General features: G+C 32.3%; 2 protein-coding genes across 2 annotated transcripts in view; one reads left to right on the top strand and one right to left on the bottom strand.

The window, feature by feature from the left end:
- LOC118188755 (uncharacterized) overlaps positions 1 to 7,933 on the top strand; it is a 45,313-nt gene extending 37,380 nt beyond the window's left edge. The window contains exons 5-6 of the mRNA XM_035359256.2: positions 4,929 to 5,067; positions 7,324 to 7,933. Of these exons, the coding sequence (XP_035215147.1) occupies positions 4,929 to 5,067; positions 7,324 to 7,391 (207 nt within the window). The 3' untranslated portion in view covers positions 7,392 to 7,933. The remainder of the gene's footprint in view (positions 1 to 4,928; positions 5,068 to 7,323) is intronic.
- An 8,448-nt stretch (positions 7,934 to 16,381) lies between these two features.
- LOC118188756 (ileal sodium/bile acid cotransporter-like) overlaps positions 16,382 to 20,066 on the bottom strand; it is a 35,982-nt gene continuing 32,297 nt past the window's right edge. The window contains exon 3 of the mRNA XM_035359257.2: positions 16,382 to 17,300. Coding sequence (XP_035215148.1) covers positions 16,660 to 17,300 — 641 coding nt within the window. The 3' untranslated portion in view covers positions 16,382 to 16,659. The remainder of the gene's footprint in view (positions 17,301 to 20,066) is intronic.

Below are 20,066 nucleotides of genomic sequence, written 5' to 3'. Positions count from 1 at the left end.
AAGAAAGATTAGAAGCATAGCAGCACAGATCTTACTAGCAGAGGGAGAGAGGAGCTTCTAACGCAAAATGGCGCGATTTCTCTATTTATAGAAGCGGTTACGTAATAAGCTCGAATGTTCTGGAAAGTACTGGTCTAGAGGGAAGATCCTGAATTGCAGAAAGTTAATTAAAGGTTGCTGGTTCACATAGAGCAAAGCCGTCCTATTTTTTATATTTTACATATATATAAAACTTCAAGATTTATTAGAATTTACAAGAAATGTTGAGGAAATGGGCAACTGAAGCTCCCAAATGATCTAGAGTTTACCTATTATGGTACATTGCGCAATCCCACCGTACGTCCCGCATCCAGTATTTATAAATAATGATTTAGGGCATACAGAAACTAATATCAATACAATTCGAAATTTACAAACTAAATTGAATAGTTATATTTTATTATAATTAGTATATATATAATATATACTAATTATAATATATTAATATATAATTAGTATATATATTATAATTAGTATACAGATAAACATAATGGGATAACTATAATAAGTACTGGGAACACAGTGTTATAATGAACTGTAATAATACTACTAAAGAGATAAGTGTTCATGGGGATATTTCAGTTATAAAAAGTTATTACAGTTTATAAACTTCACAGGTGGTGTCATTCTGCACATATTCACAGGCTGTAAATGTTCATTAAATTTATAAAAACTTATCCTTGACAAAAATCTAGGCCGTAGAAGGAGAGTCGTTGCACAATTTTTTGAAACCTCGGACGCCGATGTTTATCTTTAATTAGAAACCTATGAAATACCAGAAGATCAGTTTAACACTAATGTTCTATGCCTGATGCATTCCATAAATATGAAGGAGTGTTCTTGTGACTGACAGACGAACGCGTATATAATTTTCAAGGTACACACGCTGGGAAATAAGTGAAATCTAATACAATATGCTGGTTCTCAGAAGTGATATTGGAACGAAAGCTAAATTATTATCCCTCGAAGTGGGATTGTAGGACACTGGCTTAGCATATAAACGAAAAATGGCATTATTGAAGTACCTAAAAAATTCCATTACATGGAATATTCACTCAACTCATCGTCATCAGGATAATATAAACTGTTTGCTAAGTATAGTTATGAGTATTGACGATTTGGTATTATCCGCAGGTTGAGATAATAAACTAAGCATTGCTCACAGTTTAGCTTAGCCAGCGTCAAAGTAATATTACAGATATCTTCAAAGCAAATACATCATAGGTCTGTGTACAAAACGTTTCTTAAAATTTAATATTTAACTATGCAGATTTAGCAATACATCTCTTGGGTTCTTCGTGATAAAGTAGGGGTCGCGATGAACTAGTTGCGGAACGGAATTTTTACTTGTTCGTATTTCTTTCTTATTTTTTTTTAATTTCTTAAATCAAATCAGTGGTTTTATCCGAGAAGTAAAACATATCCAGATACACAACATATTTTGTGTCCTTTTCTAAATTATTATTTTATTTTAGCGGTTGTTAATGTAATAAAAAGCCAATCTAAAAAGCATTTATTAGTTTGGTTTATTGATTATCGAATTAAAGTAATAAAAATATATTTAATACTTCTTATAGAACATTATATGTAACAGAGATTATTATCACATTCACTCATTATAACATTTCTCGATATATAGTGGTTTGGATATTATGCGAATGATTTTTAAACCCACAAGTAAATAGCGGGGGAAAAAAACACTTGAAACCTCCAAATAAACAAACCTAATAACAAAATGAGTCAAATTAACCTTGATAAAACTTGCTATTCTTTTTTAAATTAATATGAGGACAAAAAGGTTGAGCAGAATTCCTTAAGGGTAGAGCACATTTTCAAACCAATAGCCACTGGAGGTCTTGTCCACTTGAAAGTCAAATATACATTTCGTTAAATCACGCACTTATCTGCAAACAAAAATTTTAATTGCCAAAAAATAATTTTTGTTGAAAATGATTAAGGTCAAATAAAAACTGGAATTATTGAAAATGTATCTTTTAATTGATCTTAAAATGCCTGAATTTACAATATGAGAATAAAGAGTATATATCTATGCACATGTAGAGTGCATAATAATGCATGCATACACATATTATAAGGCATTTTCATGCACAGTTTGTTTCTGTTTTATTATATGCACGTTACGCAGTCACCCTGTGTATAAATAATTTTTTATTATCTATTTAATATTCTGTACTTACTTTTTGGGTTGCTTTTTACTACTACAAGTCAGTGATTGTAGTGAGGAAAAATAGCTTGCGAAGTTTACTAAATGTATTAAGTATAAAATTTCTTCATTCTATATAAATGTTCACTTCTTTTTTAATGTGGTTAGTACTTCATTTTCCATGTAACATGTCTTGAATTATATTATCACACCCCATGTTTTAATGATGAAGTAGTATAAAAACCTTTCACTTTTATTTCTTAAGTGTAAATAAAAGAATTTGTATACTAACTACAAAACGGTGATTAATTTTTTTTCTATCAATAACGAACCAAAATCTTGCTTGTAACTAGTATATATTCAATGAAATAATGTTTATGTATATAAAGACTTTTTATTATTTCCCAATAACTCAATGAGGTCTTTCTTGCACGTGAGCGAAAGCTTTAATTATAAGATGCTTAAGAAGGAGCTAGAAAAATGCGTTTAAATTCACTGAAGTAGCATTTTTAATTTTTTCTAATGTCTGTACAATTAACATAATATACTATAATTATTGTAAAGCTTCGAATCTGAGTTAATTCTCTGATATTTGAACAGCAGATTCTGGCCTATGATTTCAGAATCAAACGTTTATGAATTATACATTCCAAACATTTTATAATACTACGTATTTAATTTAACGAAGCAATTAAATTAAGAGAGTTCTAGATTTGCTTCCGGGGAAGCAATTTCCTGGAAAATTAGGAAATATTTTAAATCTCGCCAGGGAAAGATTGCACGTGCTGCAGGAAACTTAAATTACAACAGCACAACGAAGTATATCAAACCATAAAACAAAAGTTCAGCGTCTTTCTTCCTAGCCGGCCAAACAATGGCGTTCAGTTACAGAATTCATTGACCTACATTCGGGGCTAGATGCATAAACCAGCGACGTTTGCCAGAACAATGACGTTGCGTCCCAAAACCTGTTGAAGGAAGTCCTGAACCTAGATATTTTCTATGCTACTGGACACGCTTCAGTGCCCTTTAACCGCCTACGTCATCATAAATAGGATTTCTTGTATTTTGATGCTTTTGTTAATAATCGATGACCTACATCTTCATTTAAGACAGTTTACCATTCGCTTTTTAAATAAATATTGTATTGTTAGATAACTACAAAAACAGATACGCCACGAGTGCGAAACTTGCAGCAAATAAAAACAGATTTCAACTATTCTGTCTGAGATCTGTCGTTCGTATTATAAACTTGAACTAAATGATGAATATCGCAGTTATTTTTAGCCCAAAGGGACGTTAGCCCAGGAGGACTATTAGTCTCGAAACGGAATTTTGCGTCGGTTCACTATAATTTGAAAAACATCAAATACAGGCAAAATTATAAAAATGGGCAATTTTGAGTTTAAATATGAAAAGAAAAAGGAAATTTCTTATCAAAGTAAATGACAAAAGTGAGAATTTGCATTACATTTAACTCAGATATACATATTGCTAATAAATGCAACATTTTGGTCTTCCAAGAATTATAGTTACTTATTAACGGCAGACATTAACGTCTTCGTTCTAGTCATTTACTAAATGCAAATAGATCTCCAACAATTTATAATCTATGAAATCACCTGAACGTTGGTTTTACACGGCTAAAAGCAATATAATTGTGCTAATTCCTGATATTTTACTTCATAGAATTTGAAAATTTAGAAGATTGGTTACTGTTTTATGCAAATAAGTCATAATATAGGATTTTGGTATTTAAAATACTTTATTGTGACTTACTAAAATACTTAATTCAATGCTGTTGTTGTCGAGTCCATATTTCATGGAATATTAGTTGCCAAAGCCACAAAGATGTTGGACTTCTACTTCCATACCAATTTTGAGGAGAGCACACTGAGAGTAGTCCAGGGGTCTCCCACATCTCTTCCCTGCCACCAATCCACATAAAAGGACTTTCATCTCGCCATATATTTAGAGTGTCATCGTACCGCACCGACATTATACATTTACAAACATCCATGCCTTCTCCGGGATTCGAGCCCGAACTCTTAGGTACCGCAGTAGGCATCCCTAACCATTATACCGTCTGGGCGGCACCTCATTATATATACACTCTACTTTTTAAGCGGTGAAATCCGATATGGTTGATCTAAATGCTCAACTTACGTGTTAGGAGCTGCTGCGCTTGATAAAGTTATAAAGCAATTTCTTAAACTAAGTATTTCCTATTTCTACTTACTTATAACTACTTACTAAGTATTTCCTATTTCTACTCATTTAAATAACTTGAGGTTAATTAAGTTAAATGATTTCATGTCCTTAAAAAATTAAACATTATTTAAATAAACTTTTCGACTCTGCAAGCAACACAATTTATGAATGCATTCATTTAGCTTTTTCATGTCAGTTGGAGAAATCATTAGACATTGGAAAAAGTTTCACATAACCATTTCCATTTTTTTAAAATAATTTATATTTTAGTTTATTCTGACTACATGTCTAATTTTGTCTTACGAAGTGTCTGAAATTTTATTTTGAAATGCTTTAACTATTGCAAACGTGCAGCTATATTTCTTAGAAGATTGTTAAACATATTTATAGCTTCTTGTCTTTGGAATGTTTTATATTCATAACTTCTCATTTTTAATTATTAAAACTGATTACTTTTTGCTAAGATTAATAATAAAAAAAATTGTAAAAAGTATATTAAATCACGTTTTTGCAGCTGATGACACCTTTCGGCAACTTCAGCACTGATCCCAAAGTTGTTCATCTGATGGGTGAACGAATGGTGATGTCCTGCATATCCGCTGTTAAGCAATCCAAGAAGTCCAAGAGCAAAAAGGATAAAGCAGCCAATAAGTGTAAGTAATTTTTCTCCTTTTGTACGCATAATAACTCTAATTTGGAAATTCTAAATCATTTTAAAAGAAAAATTAGAGTTAATAACGTTAAATAATTTCTCTTGAAATGATTGATCTCTTAAGTCTCGATGACCATTATTTTCGACATAAATAACTCTCTTGAATTCCCATAAAAAAACATGATTGTTTGTGCTGGTCCTTTCTTTCTCTTAAGAGTACAGTATTTACTTATTTACCTATATTGGTTAAATTATTCAGCCTTTTTATTTTAACACCTCAGAGCAACGATCAGAATAATTTTTGTTGTGACTTATGCCACTTGTCTGACAGTAACATTGGAACAAGCCCGCAAAATTCATCGTGGCAGGAAATGCAAGATTGCGCCTGTCTTCGGTAAGAGCCTTGAGCACCATACAGGTGATTGTACGACTTTGCTCAGTTCCGACACCCATTTTGATGGAGAGCACCCCGGGATAGCACACTTCGTTTCACTGGCATTAGCACTTTTGGACTTGCAGATAAGCAGACATATTTTATTGAACTTGCAGATATTTTACCGAAATCCACTTGGGGAATAATGTTCCATTCCGGACTTCAGGCATCTGTCGGACTCAACTGTAATAAAGGCAAACTCAGAAGTAACTGACCAGCAGGCATTTTGGGGGCGTAAAAGCGTTGATCCATAATGAATAGGAAATTGGAAGCGAACACAGATTAAATCTTCATTTTTTATTTCAGCAATCATGTTGCGGCCACAAACAAGTTGGTACATTAAATGTGCCTACCCCAAAATGTTTACGTTTTAGATAAATTTGCAGCAAGATAGCAGGAGCAAACAGACTAGGCCAAAGCGTACAAAGCAAGTGCGTTATGTTCAGGGTGAAATCTTAATTCAGATTGAGTTAGTTTTGGTTCTCAATGCATTTTGATTGGATAGTTCATATTGCTGTAAAATTACTATTGACTGTTAGAGTTTTAGTTTTTACATAACCAGAATTATGTAAGAGTCATACGACATAGATTAATCTAGAAATGACGCAGTACAGAGAGAGGTTACTATTTTTAGAATAGAGAAGGGAAATTAATTTACGCTGCTAATTTAATCTTTTACATATATGTATCCATACCTACACTGTCACCAGGCTCTGTGAGTTCAGTTTTTTTATTCTTATGTGCTGGTAAATTGTGCATATTTGCTTTAAAAGTAACTGAATTATGTCATTCTTATGTTTCGTTAGGTTTTTATGCCTTTAGTTAATCTGCATGCAATAGTAAAATTATCAACAATTTAAAAGTTGTTTAGGTGGTACTAAGCCTAACGCTGCCATTTGTTTGCATCTAAAACTAGTGAATTAAGTCTTCACGCACCAACTTCAGTACTTCAATGTCTTTTTGCCGAGTGGGACTAAATGTAAACTTTCAATTTTGTGTACCGAAAAATATGACTTCATGCCCTCATTCCAAAGTGCTTGTTCTTGCGTAGAAATTCTAATTTTAATTTGTAAAAATTCTTTAACTGTTTTAAAATGTATTTGGTAATTTATGTTTTTCTGTATTTTACAATTTTTAATGAATATGTTCTAAGTTTTTGTGTATTTTTCCTTGCCGGGAAGTGAGAACTAAATTAATTAAATGAGTACTATATCCCTAATTAAATTCGAGGAAATAAATGCAGTAAAAATTGTGTATATTTTAATAGGCCGTACAAAGAATGTGGTGTCCACATCAGATTTTTTTTATTAAATAAATGCACAGGTCTCAATGTAATGTTAATTTACAACGAAATATTATCAAACATTTTTTTCTTACCATTTTTGTCTTTGTGATTTTTAACAGCTCATTATATATAAATAATTTTATGATTTATACCTAAATTTCTGGTAAATTAAATTTTAACTTGTAGTATATCATAACTCAGTGGCTTAAAATTGTTTCAGGTTTTAAATCAAAATCTGCATATCAAGATCAGATTTCAAATTCTTTTTATTTTATGATTTTTAAACTTTTAAATTTTTAAATACATTTCAAAATCTTAAAATTAAACACTGCGAACTGTTATATAAGCTTAAATTTTCAGATTAAAATTTCTCTCTATTTTTTTTAATCTTTTAAAACCACTTCTGAAAATTTTAGTAAAACCTATATTTTTAGAGCCACAAATTTTATATTTACAAATTTATTTTAAAGTTAGTTGGTATCTTTTGAGAAGTGGTTGTTATGCAGAAATATTATGACATTTCTCATTTTATATTTCAGTGGCAAGTCTTCTTCCTCGTCCAAGAAGATCGACAAAAGAAATGTGCTCTTGTAACTGTGACTGTTGAGTTACTGTAAACAGGAATATCAATAATTCCTGAGAACTTTTGAAAACATCTATCACTTTTACTTGATGAAGTGTTTGCACTTGAAACATCGAGAATATTATTCCTTGTTCGTACTTAATGTAATACTACATCGTGATTTCCATTAACATTTCGTATGTACAAGTTATTTTAGCGGGATTCAGAAGCCTAATTTTTTAGTTGTCACTATCAGTTTAGTACACTGTATAATATTGTCATTTTACTTTATTATATTAAGAAGGAATTTTTTATTACGGTGAGTAATTTATATCGAACATTTTCTGGTCAGACCATTCTTGATATGAAATGTTTAATGATTACCTTTCTTTCACAGAGTAAGATATATCAGTTAAATGTGTTGACACCATGAATTAGATCAACGATTGTAAATAATGGATAATGTGTTATTGCGAGAATGCATCAATCATAAGTTATACCAGCACAAGTAAATGCAATATATATGATCAAAATCATTTGTATAGTATTCTGTTCAATGTATTGGAATAAAACTTAAACTCTGTGAATTGTCTTGCTTATTATACATTGTTAATATTACTTGAACGCTAATATCCAAACTGAATCATTTGGCTCATTCAGATGCTTGCTGTAAATTCAGTCGATTTAGATGGAAAAGCAGCAAATAATTTAGACGTAAACAAATCCCTATAATATATTTATTCTGTTCTTAAAAAACTCAGAATGCTGGCAATCCGTATTTCCTCAAAACAATGAACTAGTAAAGAAAATATGACTGGATTTCAAAGTTTAAAAGAATTACACTGCTATTTTAAAAATTCAAGAAATATGTTAATTAAAAACACCAATAATTGATCTCGGCTATCGTATATTTTATGTTACATAATAGATGTTGATTGCGCCCTTCTTTTCTTCTTCACTGCTAAGCATCATTCAAGATTAGACTAAATCAGCGATTCTCAACCGGTGGTACTCGTGCCACTGGTGGTACGCAAGAGAAAAATAGGTGGTACGCAAGGAAACAAGGCATTTTTAACTATTAAATTCAAAAATTAAATACCCTGACATCCTGTTTAAGTTTTTCTCTAACACTTTGTAAATTTATGCGTAAAAAGTTTTGTTCAAGATCAATATCCGCACATATACTTTAGCAAAAATTATCCGTTTTTATTTTCACAAATATTCTTTTAGCCAGGGGTTCTCAACCGGTGGTACGTAAGAGATAAATAGGTGGTACCTAAAGAAGCAAAGTATTTTTAACTCTTAAATTCAAAAATTAAAACCCCAACATTCTGGCTGAGTGTTTTATCTAACACTCGTAAATTTATGCGATCTGAACTTTGTTCGAGAGTGGTGGTGGTAGTAGAACTTCGTAGTGGTGGTACTAAAGGTTTTCAATGTTTGTTTAGATGGTACGCGTTAGTCAAAAGGTTGAGAACCGTTGCTTTTAGCCACAGACATAACAAAATTTATCATAAATGGTGTTTTTGAAACGAGCAATAGAAATGGATGTTGTATTTAATAGGAAATAAAAATATGTTCCTATAAAATAACAGTATCTTATTAATTTTTTTAGAGTTGATCGATTTATTAGCATGTCTATATTTCATATCGCCACTATTTCTGGGCTCATATTACTCTATTTTCAATTAGAATCACTTTTCTTACATTGATTTGATATTTTTAACAGCAGTTTATCTTGTCTTTTGCTACTTTGCATTCCTTACTTTTCTACGTGAACGGAGAATAATGTCATTTGTTTTTGAAGAATTATTGTGCAGTAATATATTGTGCATTTAAATATTTGTGAAAACAAACGTAGATTTTCAAAATGCAAAATTGTCTAGGATTGACTAAGCAGAAAAGTGATGATTTACAAGTGATGGATCCAAGACAATTTACTAGCACTAAGAATACTGAAAAGAAAAGAAAAATTGTTTATAGAAAATGTAATGAAAGTTATTTATCATTTGGGTTTACTTAGAATTGAGATGAAATTGGACCCTCAGTTTCAATGTGTTGTTTACGGTGAACTATTATCCAGTCAAAGTATGAAGCCATCGTTTCTTAAAAGACATCATGACGCCAGACATCATCATCACATCATGACGCCAGACATCAGACATCATCATCATATCATCTTTAAGTCATAATCTTAAAAGACGCCAACTTAAAGGATAAATCTGATGTATGTTTTAAGAGTAAATTATCGGAGTTCAAAAATAGTAAACAAGTAATGAAGGTTTCGTTACTTCAAATGAAAACGTTTTGGAAATTAGTTACCTAGTAAGCCTAAGAATTGGCAACACTGGGCAGGCTCACACTACTGGAGAGAACTTATATTACCAGCAGCTAGAGATATCGTTCTAACATTATTTAACGAAAAAGTGTCTAAAGAATATAATATACTATTCCTTTGTTAAATGATACAGTAAGCTGACGAATTCCATGAAATGGCAAATTCCATTGAGACACTTATTCCAAAAAAAAAAAAAAAAAAAAAAAGTAACTCTCGTTGAATATTGGACGAAAGTACTGATACAACGTACTTTGTTCAATTATATACGTTTCGAAGAAGAAAAAGAATTGCCGAGTATTTATTTTGTAAATCTCCTCATGATAGAGCAACTGCCAATGAAAAGTTTCAAAGTAATTGACAATTTTATGTCAAAGAATGATATTCCTTGGAATAAGTGCACTGCAGTATGCAGTGAAAGAGCTCGGGCTTTAATAGGAAAACTTTCCGAGACTATTTCTCAAATAAAGAAAGTCGCATTTGAAGCTAAATTTACTCACTGCTCCATATCGGCAGACAAAGCAATGCCCGAAAACCTAAAAATCGTTTTGAATCCAGCTGTAAAAATTTTTAATTTTATTTAAAGCCGACCTTTAAATTCAGGAATATTTACAATTTTATGCCAAGAGATGGGCGGTGAACATGAAACGCTTTTGTTACATTCCGAAATAAGGTAGTTATCCAGGGGCAAAGTTTTAAATCGCCTTTCTGAACTTTAATCAAAAACCTGAATTCCAAAATTGTTTATTTAGTGAACTATGGTTAGCGCGTTTAACAGATTCAGCTGGTTATTTTGGAAAGTTAAATAAATAAAATTTAGGATTATAAGGACAAAGTGTTATTTTGTTTACCATCTATCTATACATATAAAGAAGAAAGTCTGTGTCTTTGTCTTCTAATAACTCAGTCACTACTATAGCTATCGTCGCCAAACTTTCTACGATTCTTTTCTGGGTCCTGGAAAAGGTCGATGTCCACCTTTTAAAAAACAAATTGGTAAAATCAGAGATGTAAGTTAAAAACTCGGCGAAACGATAATTTTTGCCCTTAATTTTCCTTGTGGCAACAGTCTCGCAAGCTGGAGATGAAAATCTGATTTATTTCGAACGTTGTTGCCACTGCTCGCTTTTAAATTCTAGAGTTTGTTAATAAAAAAATTCGTTTGTTTTACGATGAAATAAAAATAGCATTGCGAAAATTTAAATACATTACTCCCAATTCCAAAAATTCGTGGGAAGCAATTTCGACTGCCTACGACTTTAATCAGCCGAGATATTAATTAAGAACTCCGAAAACATTCATTTTCGCAGTCATTTTTCCGAGTAGCAACAGTCTCGCGTGTTGGAGATAAAAAGCTTTATTTCAAAAAGTGTTGCTACAACTCGCTTTCAAATAGTAGAGTTTTTTAATAAAAAATTTATAAGTTTTACAAATTCTATACATATAAGGAAGAATGTCTATTTGTGTGTTTGTTTACGTTATTGAGTTTTGATTAATTATGATAAATTTGTTGCCACATTTAATCGACCAACATTGAATATACGTGAAGTATTGGATGGCATTTGAGCTTTTACGACCATTTGATTAGAAAGACGAAAATCATTCAAAACTGTGTGCCATTGTTGCTAATATAATGAAAGATAATTAATTTATTTTTCTATCGAATTTTTTTTTTTTTTTTTTTTTTTTTTTTTTTTTTTTGTGGTTTCCATATCGCATCAGACTGAAAAATGTTTGATTATGAATGGTATTTTTTCCATCGTTATTAGAGAAGGATTACTTATTGAAAGCATTACTCTCAATCTAACTTGACTGTCATCGGGTACTTCCGCTAGTTAGAGTTAAAATAAATGCAATGATAAAAAAACCTCCAACTAATAATCAAATAATTGGATAATAATATTTTAAGCTTTTTACCACTTTTAGAAAGTCTTCCATTCGGAAATAATTTGAAAATATAAAAGTATTAGCATTTGACTTTAAAAATCATTGTTTTTCATTGATAAATAATTTCAAAATGTATTTTCCCGAGGATTATGAATAACAAAATTGGATTAGAACGTTTCATTTTATTCAAATGTACCTTGAATTTTATCTCGTGAAGAAATGATAGAAATATCATACGATCGAACTCTAACTGAAGATTTCAAATCAACAAATTTGCTAACTTTCGGGCTGAACCGAAAAAAATAATTAATAGGCATTTCAAATAAAATTATTAAAATTATTGCCTTTTTGCAAAACCTACTTGCGTGAACAAGAACTTTCTTCCATATTATATTTGAAAAATAAATACAGAGCAAAATTAAAAGTGAATTCTAATTTACGGTTAAAACTATGTGAAATATGACCAGACATAAAGGAATTGATCTCTCTTGAGCAGTTTTAAATTTCACACGCCGTGTGAAATAAAGGGTTACCTTTACCCTTTATTTCACACAATATGCAGGTGCTCTTGCACTACGGAATACAAAGACCAACACTTTTGGTCTAAAATGTAAAAAATAAGAAATATTCACTTAATAACTAACTTAATTAAATAAGAACTAAACTTAAATGCTTCACAGAGACTATTAACGCGAAGATTGGCCTTTTGACAGTGCGTATGTAGTGAGCTAGATGCAAATATCACAATACGCCTATTATATCAGCAGGAATTAAGTTCTGGCCTAAAGACAGACAGGAACTGACTGAAAAGCACGCGCGTAGCAGAGTAGCAAGAAGGCTCTCTTTCTCTCTTATTAGATGCTTTCATGCTTGGTCGGTATGCTGGCTTGCAGCAGTTGATAGTGATTCCTACTCTTGTCAGTTATTGAAAGAGTCCCATTAGGGCCTTACTTGTGATACAACCGTAAAGAATATTCTCCAAGAAAGATAAGTACCTGACGGGGCCTCTGTCTTTTGGCTAGAAGCCACTTCTTAAATACCTTTTACAGTTTGCAAACTCATTAGCATAAAAATTCTACTCGCTCTTATTATGGCCGGAAATGGAAAACAAGAGAGGATAGCAAAGTTTAAAATAAAATGAACGTTAGTAAAACTTAAAATCCTTATAAAGTTTTATAACTTAAATTTTGATAAATAAAATGCTAACCAATTATTAATCTAATATTTTTATGCATGCATATTTAATACAATATATATATATATATATATATGTCATAATAAAAGCACAAGGAAAAGCCGGAGCAGTGTCGATGCGTGATTAGACCCATATTGAAGAAGAAATTTGATTGCGTAGTCTTTAAAGAACTTGGCAGTCGAGGCAGTTTTAATTCCACTTTTATTTCCAATTGACATATTTGTGGCCACAATCACTTGGCACTCTAGTCGTGCCTTTCCACAGAAGATTTACATTTTTGATATTGTTGGGATAGAAAACAAGCCAGCGAAATTACGTCTTAGCACAGTAGAGAGCAAAAGCTGAAGTGCGTCGTTATGAAAGATGGAAGCACGCGAAGAGAAAAGTTTTGGTTTACAATTCGGTGATTGGTCGTCAAGAGGCATCTGGTATTAACGGTTACGTAAGATCGCATGATTAATTTGAATGACGCAATGCAGATAAGTTATTACGATTTTAGAATAGAGAGGAAGAATTAATGTTTATAGTTATATTATAATTCTGATTCATACATTTTTATCTTACATATATATATATATATATATATATATTTAATATTTCTATTGAGAAATTGAAAAATAATCATTGTAAAATGTACTGGTGGTACTAAAGGTTTTTAATTTTTGTTTAGACGGTACGCGTTAGTCAAAAGGTTGAGAACCGCTGGACTAGGTTATCTGCATATGGCAAAGCACACGAGGGCTGCCAGCTAAAGCTGAAATAAATTATTACTTGGTATCAGTGAAGTTCTCATTTGAATTTTTTGCTTCTTTCAAAATAAGGGTCTGTACTTGGAAATCACAATTACAATAATTAAGCTTTGTGCTCTTGTAAGACTTCAAAAAGTAAGATTTTAAATTTTAGGGCTTTTAAATGTTCTGTCATCTTTGTTGTAATCATATTAATATTTCTTGATCTATAATTAAGTTCATTACAACACGATCACATAGCACATCCTTTATTCTAAACCAACAACAACTGACAATTACTTCACTTCAGTTCGACCAGCAACAACTAAACTAATGTGCAACTAGTGTGTTGCCACATATATGTAACAATCTTCTGATTATTTTCCTTTAACACAAATTTCATTCCCACTAATCTACTTACCTATTTCATCAGCGTTTCCTCTTCTACCACTAATTCTTAAACATTTTCAAGATTCATGTCATCAGAAACCTTACCTTCTGAGAAATGTATCAGATTTTACAAATTCACCGATTCTGTGTTCTGCCTGTTCGATTAGTTTCATCTGGCTTTTGCAATAGACACAGTCTAGACATTTTTTGGAAAAATTCTCAGCTCTCATCAAATTTCGAATCCATTTTCTGATTAAGGAACTGATATGCTGACTAACAGGGTCGGATTAAGACATTTAGAAGTCCTAAGCAATTAAATGATTTTGGTGCCTCTTCAAAATCTCACGCCTGTTTTCCCCCATTCCTTCTATTTCTATCTTAGTTTACCTATATTATACATTCCATAATAAAAATTTGTATGGTGTTTTCCTTTTCCTGAATCTGCAAAGATTTATTTATTTTTATCTAACCAGTTATTTTATGTTTAGTAACTTTACTGTCATTCGCCCTTTCCGATTTTCTTCCAGAATGCTAATTTTTAGATAGCGCGTATTCAAATGAGGTAGAAAGAGATAGCATTTAAAGGTAGGTTTTAGATTAATTAGAGCGTGTTCTGCCTGCTGAAGGCCACGCTACTAGTTGAATTTATGCTATAGAAATCTGTCGTCGACGTTGTTTTATTCTAGTTAATAGCGCTTGTCACGCCGGTATAGGTTTGAGGCAACTTACGCGTTATTCATTTCTGCGTATCTTTTGGCTAACTTAAGATTTAATCTAGTTTTAATTTGAATTCATTAATTTTTTAGTTACGCCCATAAAGCTGGCTCGTTTTGTAAACGCAAGACCATGCTTATCCATTTCCAGTTGGGAAGACAGATGTCATGTAAGGGTGCAACCGATCCGCAATTATGTCCAAATAATCCGCAGCTTTCATGGTCTGCTCTACTACAACTAATGGTCCCAGGGCCGCCCATGAGAACGCCCCCCCCAAAGCATAATACAGCCACGACTAGCTGGTGTACGACCTGCTGTATAGGTGGGAGCAACTGTTCGCCTGGAAGACGGCATATCCTGGCACGACCATCAACGTGATGAACGAGAAATCGTGATTCGTCTGACCTGGCAACTGTCTTCCCTTTATCAATGGTCCAGTCTGGATGTTCCCGAGCACACTATAGGCGTAGTTGAGAATGACGTTTGGTCAACAGAGGCACACGAGGGGAATGTCTCCCATATCCAACAGTGTGCTCTGAATAGTGTGTTCCGAAACACTTGCACTTGGACCTGCATTATATTAGGCTGTCAGCTGAGCCACTGTCTAGCGCCGATTTTGCTGTACCAAGTGGAGTTCGACGTCTTTTTTTCTATGAGGACGAGTGGACGTCCAACACCTTGGTGTCTCCTGCTGGTTTCACGCCATTTATCCACTTTGCAACGGCAGATCGTGAACAACCTACCAGTCGTGCAATTTCGGAGATACTCGTTCCAAGTCTTTGGGCTATTACAATCTGCCCTCTATCAAATTCGCTTAGTTCAGCAGCCTTTCCCTTTACTTGCGAAAGTAAGTAAAAGAATGATTCCTTCTCCAGCCTTCTAGTTAAATACCATTCCCACTTAATCCCGTGCCCTCTAGGTTGTCCAGACTAGTTCAATGGAAAATCTGGAGATGGTCATTATGTTTTGGTTCGTCAGTCTAAGATATTTTCTCCATCCTTTCCGTATGCCTTCCTGGTGTAATTGGAACCGTATTCGACGCATATTCGAGAGGTTCAGGGTTCGAGTCCCGGCGAGGGCAAACCACAATTTTTCACGTCTCCTGCTTAAAAAGAACCTGTAAACAATAGTACCAATTTCCTTTAAAAGTCCTATACGAACCTACTTCATTCGTGGGCAGCTCTTAAGTTATTTGGCATTATCAAATAATTCAATCAAGGTCTTTTTCTTAATCAAAATAATATTACTATAACCTGCAACTCATTTTGTTGCAGGTCTTAATGCTGCAATGTAGAATCCCTACATCACAGCAATAGACACTTGCTACTGAAAATCAAACCAAGAACTATTTCATCAACAAAAGAATGATCTCCATTGCACTACTGAAATAAACAGACCATCTTAATTTAGGTTTTAAATTTTTTTGTATACTAAATAACCAGATAAAACAAAGCTATCTTACCTAAAGCTTAAAAAGATTTTTTTTTAAAGCATAATATATGTTAACGTAAATCATTAAACTCTGTAACAGCCTCTCATACATTTTCTTTGGAATTTTCAGATGAAATTAATTTTAAAGTAAATTCTCACATTTTTACAATTGCCTACATTCATCAGCAACAGCATGTCACAAAATTTTGCAAGACACACTGCTAGCAATTTTAAATTTACTTAGTTTTAGCTATGCAAATTGTCAGTAGTACTGAATAAACAAAAGGAAAATATAGTGTGCTTTTAATGGTATTTTAAATGTTTAAATATTTAAATTTTCCAAAGAAACAAAAAATTACAATGCAAAATATTTTATTAAAAATAAGTTTTCAGCAACATTACAGTATGAATCTGATACTTTGACGCTTATGCAATTTCAGAACCTTCTCGAAACATGCGCATTTCTCTTGCCAAGTTCCTTGCCTTTTCAGTTGCCAAGAAATTATACACAATTTAAATGTAAATAATCATACATAATTAAATGTCAATAATCATACGCAATAAATAAAAATACGAATAATAAATTTCTTTGTATTTGTGCGCATTGTGCTGTAAATAAGGAATAAATAACCTCTAATAATTTATGTCACTTTGCTGTGCTAAATTATCAAATCCTTTTACTGATGATGTATCAACACTTTTTTTCGAATTGATGGCTTGAAGTTCTAATTTATCCGTCTTGAAGCAACAATTCCTGAATCTCTGGTAACAATAGATAACAAACAACGGAATGGGTGTTATGATGGATCCAGCCACTGGCACTACGGATGCCATTTCTGATACTGGTGGCTTTAACGTGTAACTTAATAAAACAAAAGCTATGCCACTATTCTGTATACCTGTCTCCACAGCAACGGCTACCATGTCAGTGGTTGGAAAACGAAACACCATGGAAGCAAGCGCACCAGCTATGAAGCCAGTCCACACGCTCAGACTTGCAGCGATTACCATTTGCCAAGTCAGCATGTAAAACATATAAGAATTAGCAACGGATGCCAGAATTATGATGCCAATGATCATGATAATGCAGATGGGTGCCAGGATCTTCTTGGATCGTGATGCCACCTTCGGGAAATATCTCTGTATTAGTAGACCCAAGCCAATAGGGATAGTGAGAGATGCTAATGATATTAAGATGTTGGAGTACGGGATCACGATGTTAGTTCCTTCCAGAATTGTCTTTCCCAACGTGAACAGCCATAGTGGAATGGTAGCTGTAATATAAAGAACACGAAAATTACACTTGGCATTCAAACAGCATTGCAGTTGTTGCAACTCTGAGGGCTACAACGTGCAGGTTACAAATTAAATAATCACAGCAGGGATTATTAATATAAATATTTAATATGGATATCTCACACAAGCTGAAAACGTTACATTACTCTATCAAATGCATACATATAGCTGAGTGAAAAAGGGGATTTCCCCGCTTAGTTCGCAGTTAAAGAAAAAAAAAAATAAGAATAATAAAAATAGTCCAATCAAATGCGGCGCTCTTTCTGTCGACTTTGCACAGCCGTTACGTAATCGTCTGTCTGCAGCAGCTGTCTCCAACAGCAGTGTACACTTACGCCGTTTCACCACATTGTATTGTCATTTACAAAAAGTGTACACACAAAATTTGAATTTAATAACTTATCAGGAAATAGTTTTAAATTTGATGACAAAAAATTTGACCATAGCGACAAACACCGTGAGTGAGCTGAATAGAAGTTTATAAAAATGCATAAAGTTACGTTTGATTTTAAACCAATCATCATCATCATACTTATGTACAAAAGCTTAACTGAAACATAAAACAGCTCACTTTTAATGATAAATAGCCAGCGAACTTATCATTGCTTAAGTGTTTTAACAGCGAAGAGCAGTTGAAAAAGAAAAAAATTATAATCTGTTAATGTAATAATCTCTCATTCTAACAGATTCCTTTTTACTCAATCTGTTAATGTAATAATCTCTCATTCTAACAGTTTCCTTTTTACTTCCTTGTACGAAGTAAAAAGGAAGTATTATAATCGCGAAAAGTTTCAGGCATCATATTTTAACGCAAATATCCCTTTTCACCGCTATCAAATGCAATTTAACGATGTTTTTTGCTTGATACCTGTACGTAAAGACAGATTCTTACGTACAGATCTTTTTCCAAAAAAAAAATTGTAAAACTAATTTAAAATAAATTCTGAAGAGAATTTTTCGTGGCGTTTGTGCGTAGATACTTCCGTATCTCGCATAACTCACGAGTAGCCTCAGAATGTTACAATTTTGTATATAAGACTGCTATAACATGTAGATGTGCACCTCGTATTTTGGTTGCAATCGGCCACCAAAAGTACATAGATATATGTACATATATATATATCCACTCTGTTACTCGGCTCAGTGATCTCAGTTTCTTTATTCTTATATGTTTGTAAACTGCACATTTTTAGCTTTAAAAATGATTGAATTGTGCTGTTCTTATCTTCCGGTTACGGTTTTTATGCCTTTAGTAAATCTGTATTCAATATTTTTAGAATTATGAACAATTTAAAAGTTGTTTAAGCGCCGCTAAGCCTAATATTTTTTTTTTTTGATGGCGGCCATTGCTTGTTTACATTTCAAACAACATAATAGTAGATTTGTTGCCAATCTAGGGAAAGTAAGCTTCGCAGTAACAAATATAACGCCTTCTTTTATTATTGCGAATGAAATGATGCTTAATACATGCTGGAATTTTTTCGAGGAAATAAGTGTTTAAGATTTACTTCATAATTTTCAATACAGACATTTTGAGTTTTTATTGTATTTTTGCCATGTCGCAAAGTGAGAATTGAATTAATTGAATGAGAAATACTGAATCGTCTGTGAAAAACTGTTTCTTTCTTTTTCTTTTTTGTTATTGTTCTTTTTTAATTTTTTTTTATACATCGTTTTAGATTTATTATAGTATTTGAATAGAGAACATGTCGCGATGATTAGATAATTCTTAAGATGATATAAATTTTGTGCATTCTAAGTTAAAAAAATGATTGAAATGTAGCGCTGTTAAATGATAAATACATGTGGTAACTATTAGATAATTCTATTCTTTAAATGATATAAATTTTGTGCATTCTGAGTTATAATATGAACGAAATATAATACTGTTAAGTGAATCTAGCGCCAGAATATCGCTATGGTAAACAAATAAAGTGAATTTTAAAAAGTGCATTTATTCTATTGTGATTTATGCGCTATCGTCGAAATAGATTTAATTCAATACAATAAGTTTAAATGAAATGCAAGAAAAATGCGTATAATTTAATATTCCGTACAAGGAAGTCATGTGGTGCACACATCAGATTTTTTTAAGTGTAAATGAAATGAAGGGCTGAACACGAACGTGTTTACACGATGATAAATACTAAAATATAAAATTTAAAAAAATAGAATCTGAAATTTTTCAGATTTTAAATGTCCAAAGGGGCGTTTTCTTAACGTTTCGTATGTTAACTTTATTTATTAAATATTATGTTCTTTGCACTTAAACCACATTCAACAGCAACATATTAAAATATTTAAAAAACAGCATGTCTTTAGACTTTCCGATACACAGCCTCATGAGCTGGAGATAAAGATGCTTTCTTCCACACAGTGTTGCCATTGCTCGCTTTGGAATCGTTGAGTTTTTTAATCCAAAAGTCGTTAAAGTTTTACAAAATTTGAAATAGATAATAAAACAAATTCGAAGTTCAAAATTCGGTCTTCCAAGTCCCCATGTTCGGTTGGAGGACTATGCGATTCAAAATTTGATAGCTCTAGGTACGGATGTTCTTTTACAATCCGAGAAACATACATACATCCATGCAGATTCTTCATTATTTAATTTTTTTAAATATAATACAGTGCGATAATATTTGTTTGCAACAATTTAAAAAGTGATTCGCCGTTATAGTGAAATGGCACAAAATGCCGTTTTGAGACTAATAGCCCTTTTAGGCTTAAAAAAAAAAAAAAAAAAA

The sequence above is a fragment of the Stegodyphus dumicola genome, chromosome 1 (assembly GCF_044657685.1).
Source record: "Stegodyphus dumicola isolate Sdum_Otavi_A_Nest chromosome 1, ASM4465768v1".
Lineage (NCBI taxonomy): Eukaryota > Metazoa > Arthropoda > Arachnida > Araneae > Eresidae > Stegodyphus > Stegodyphus dumicola.
The sequence above is the reverse complement of the archived record's forward strand: the minus strand, read 5'-3'. Positions and strand labels throughout refer to the sequence as shown.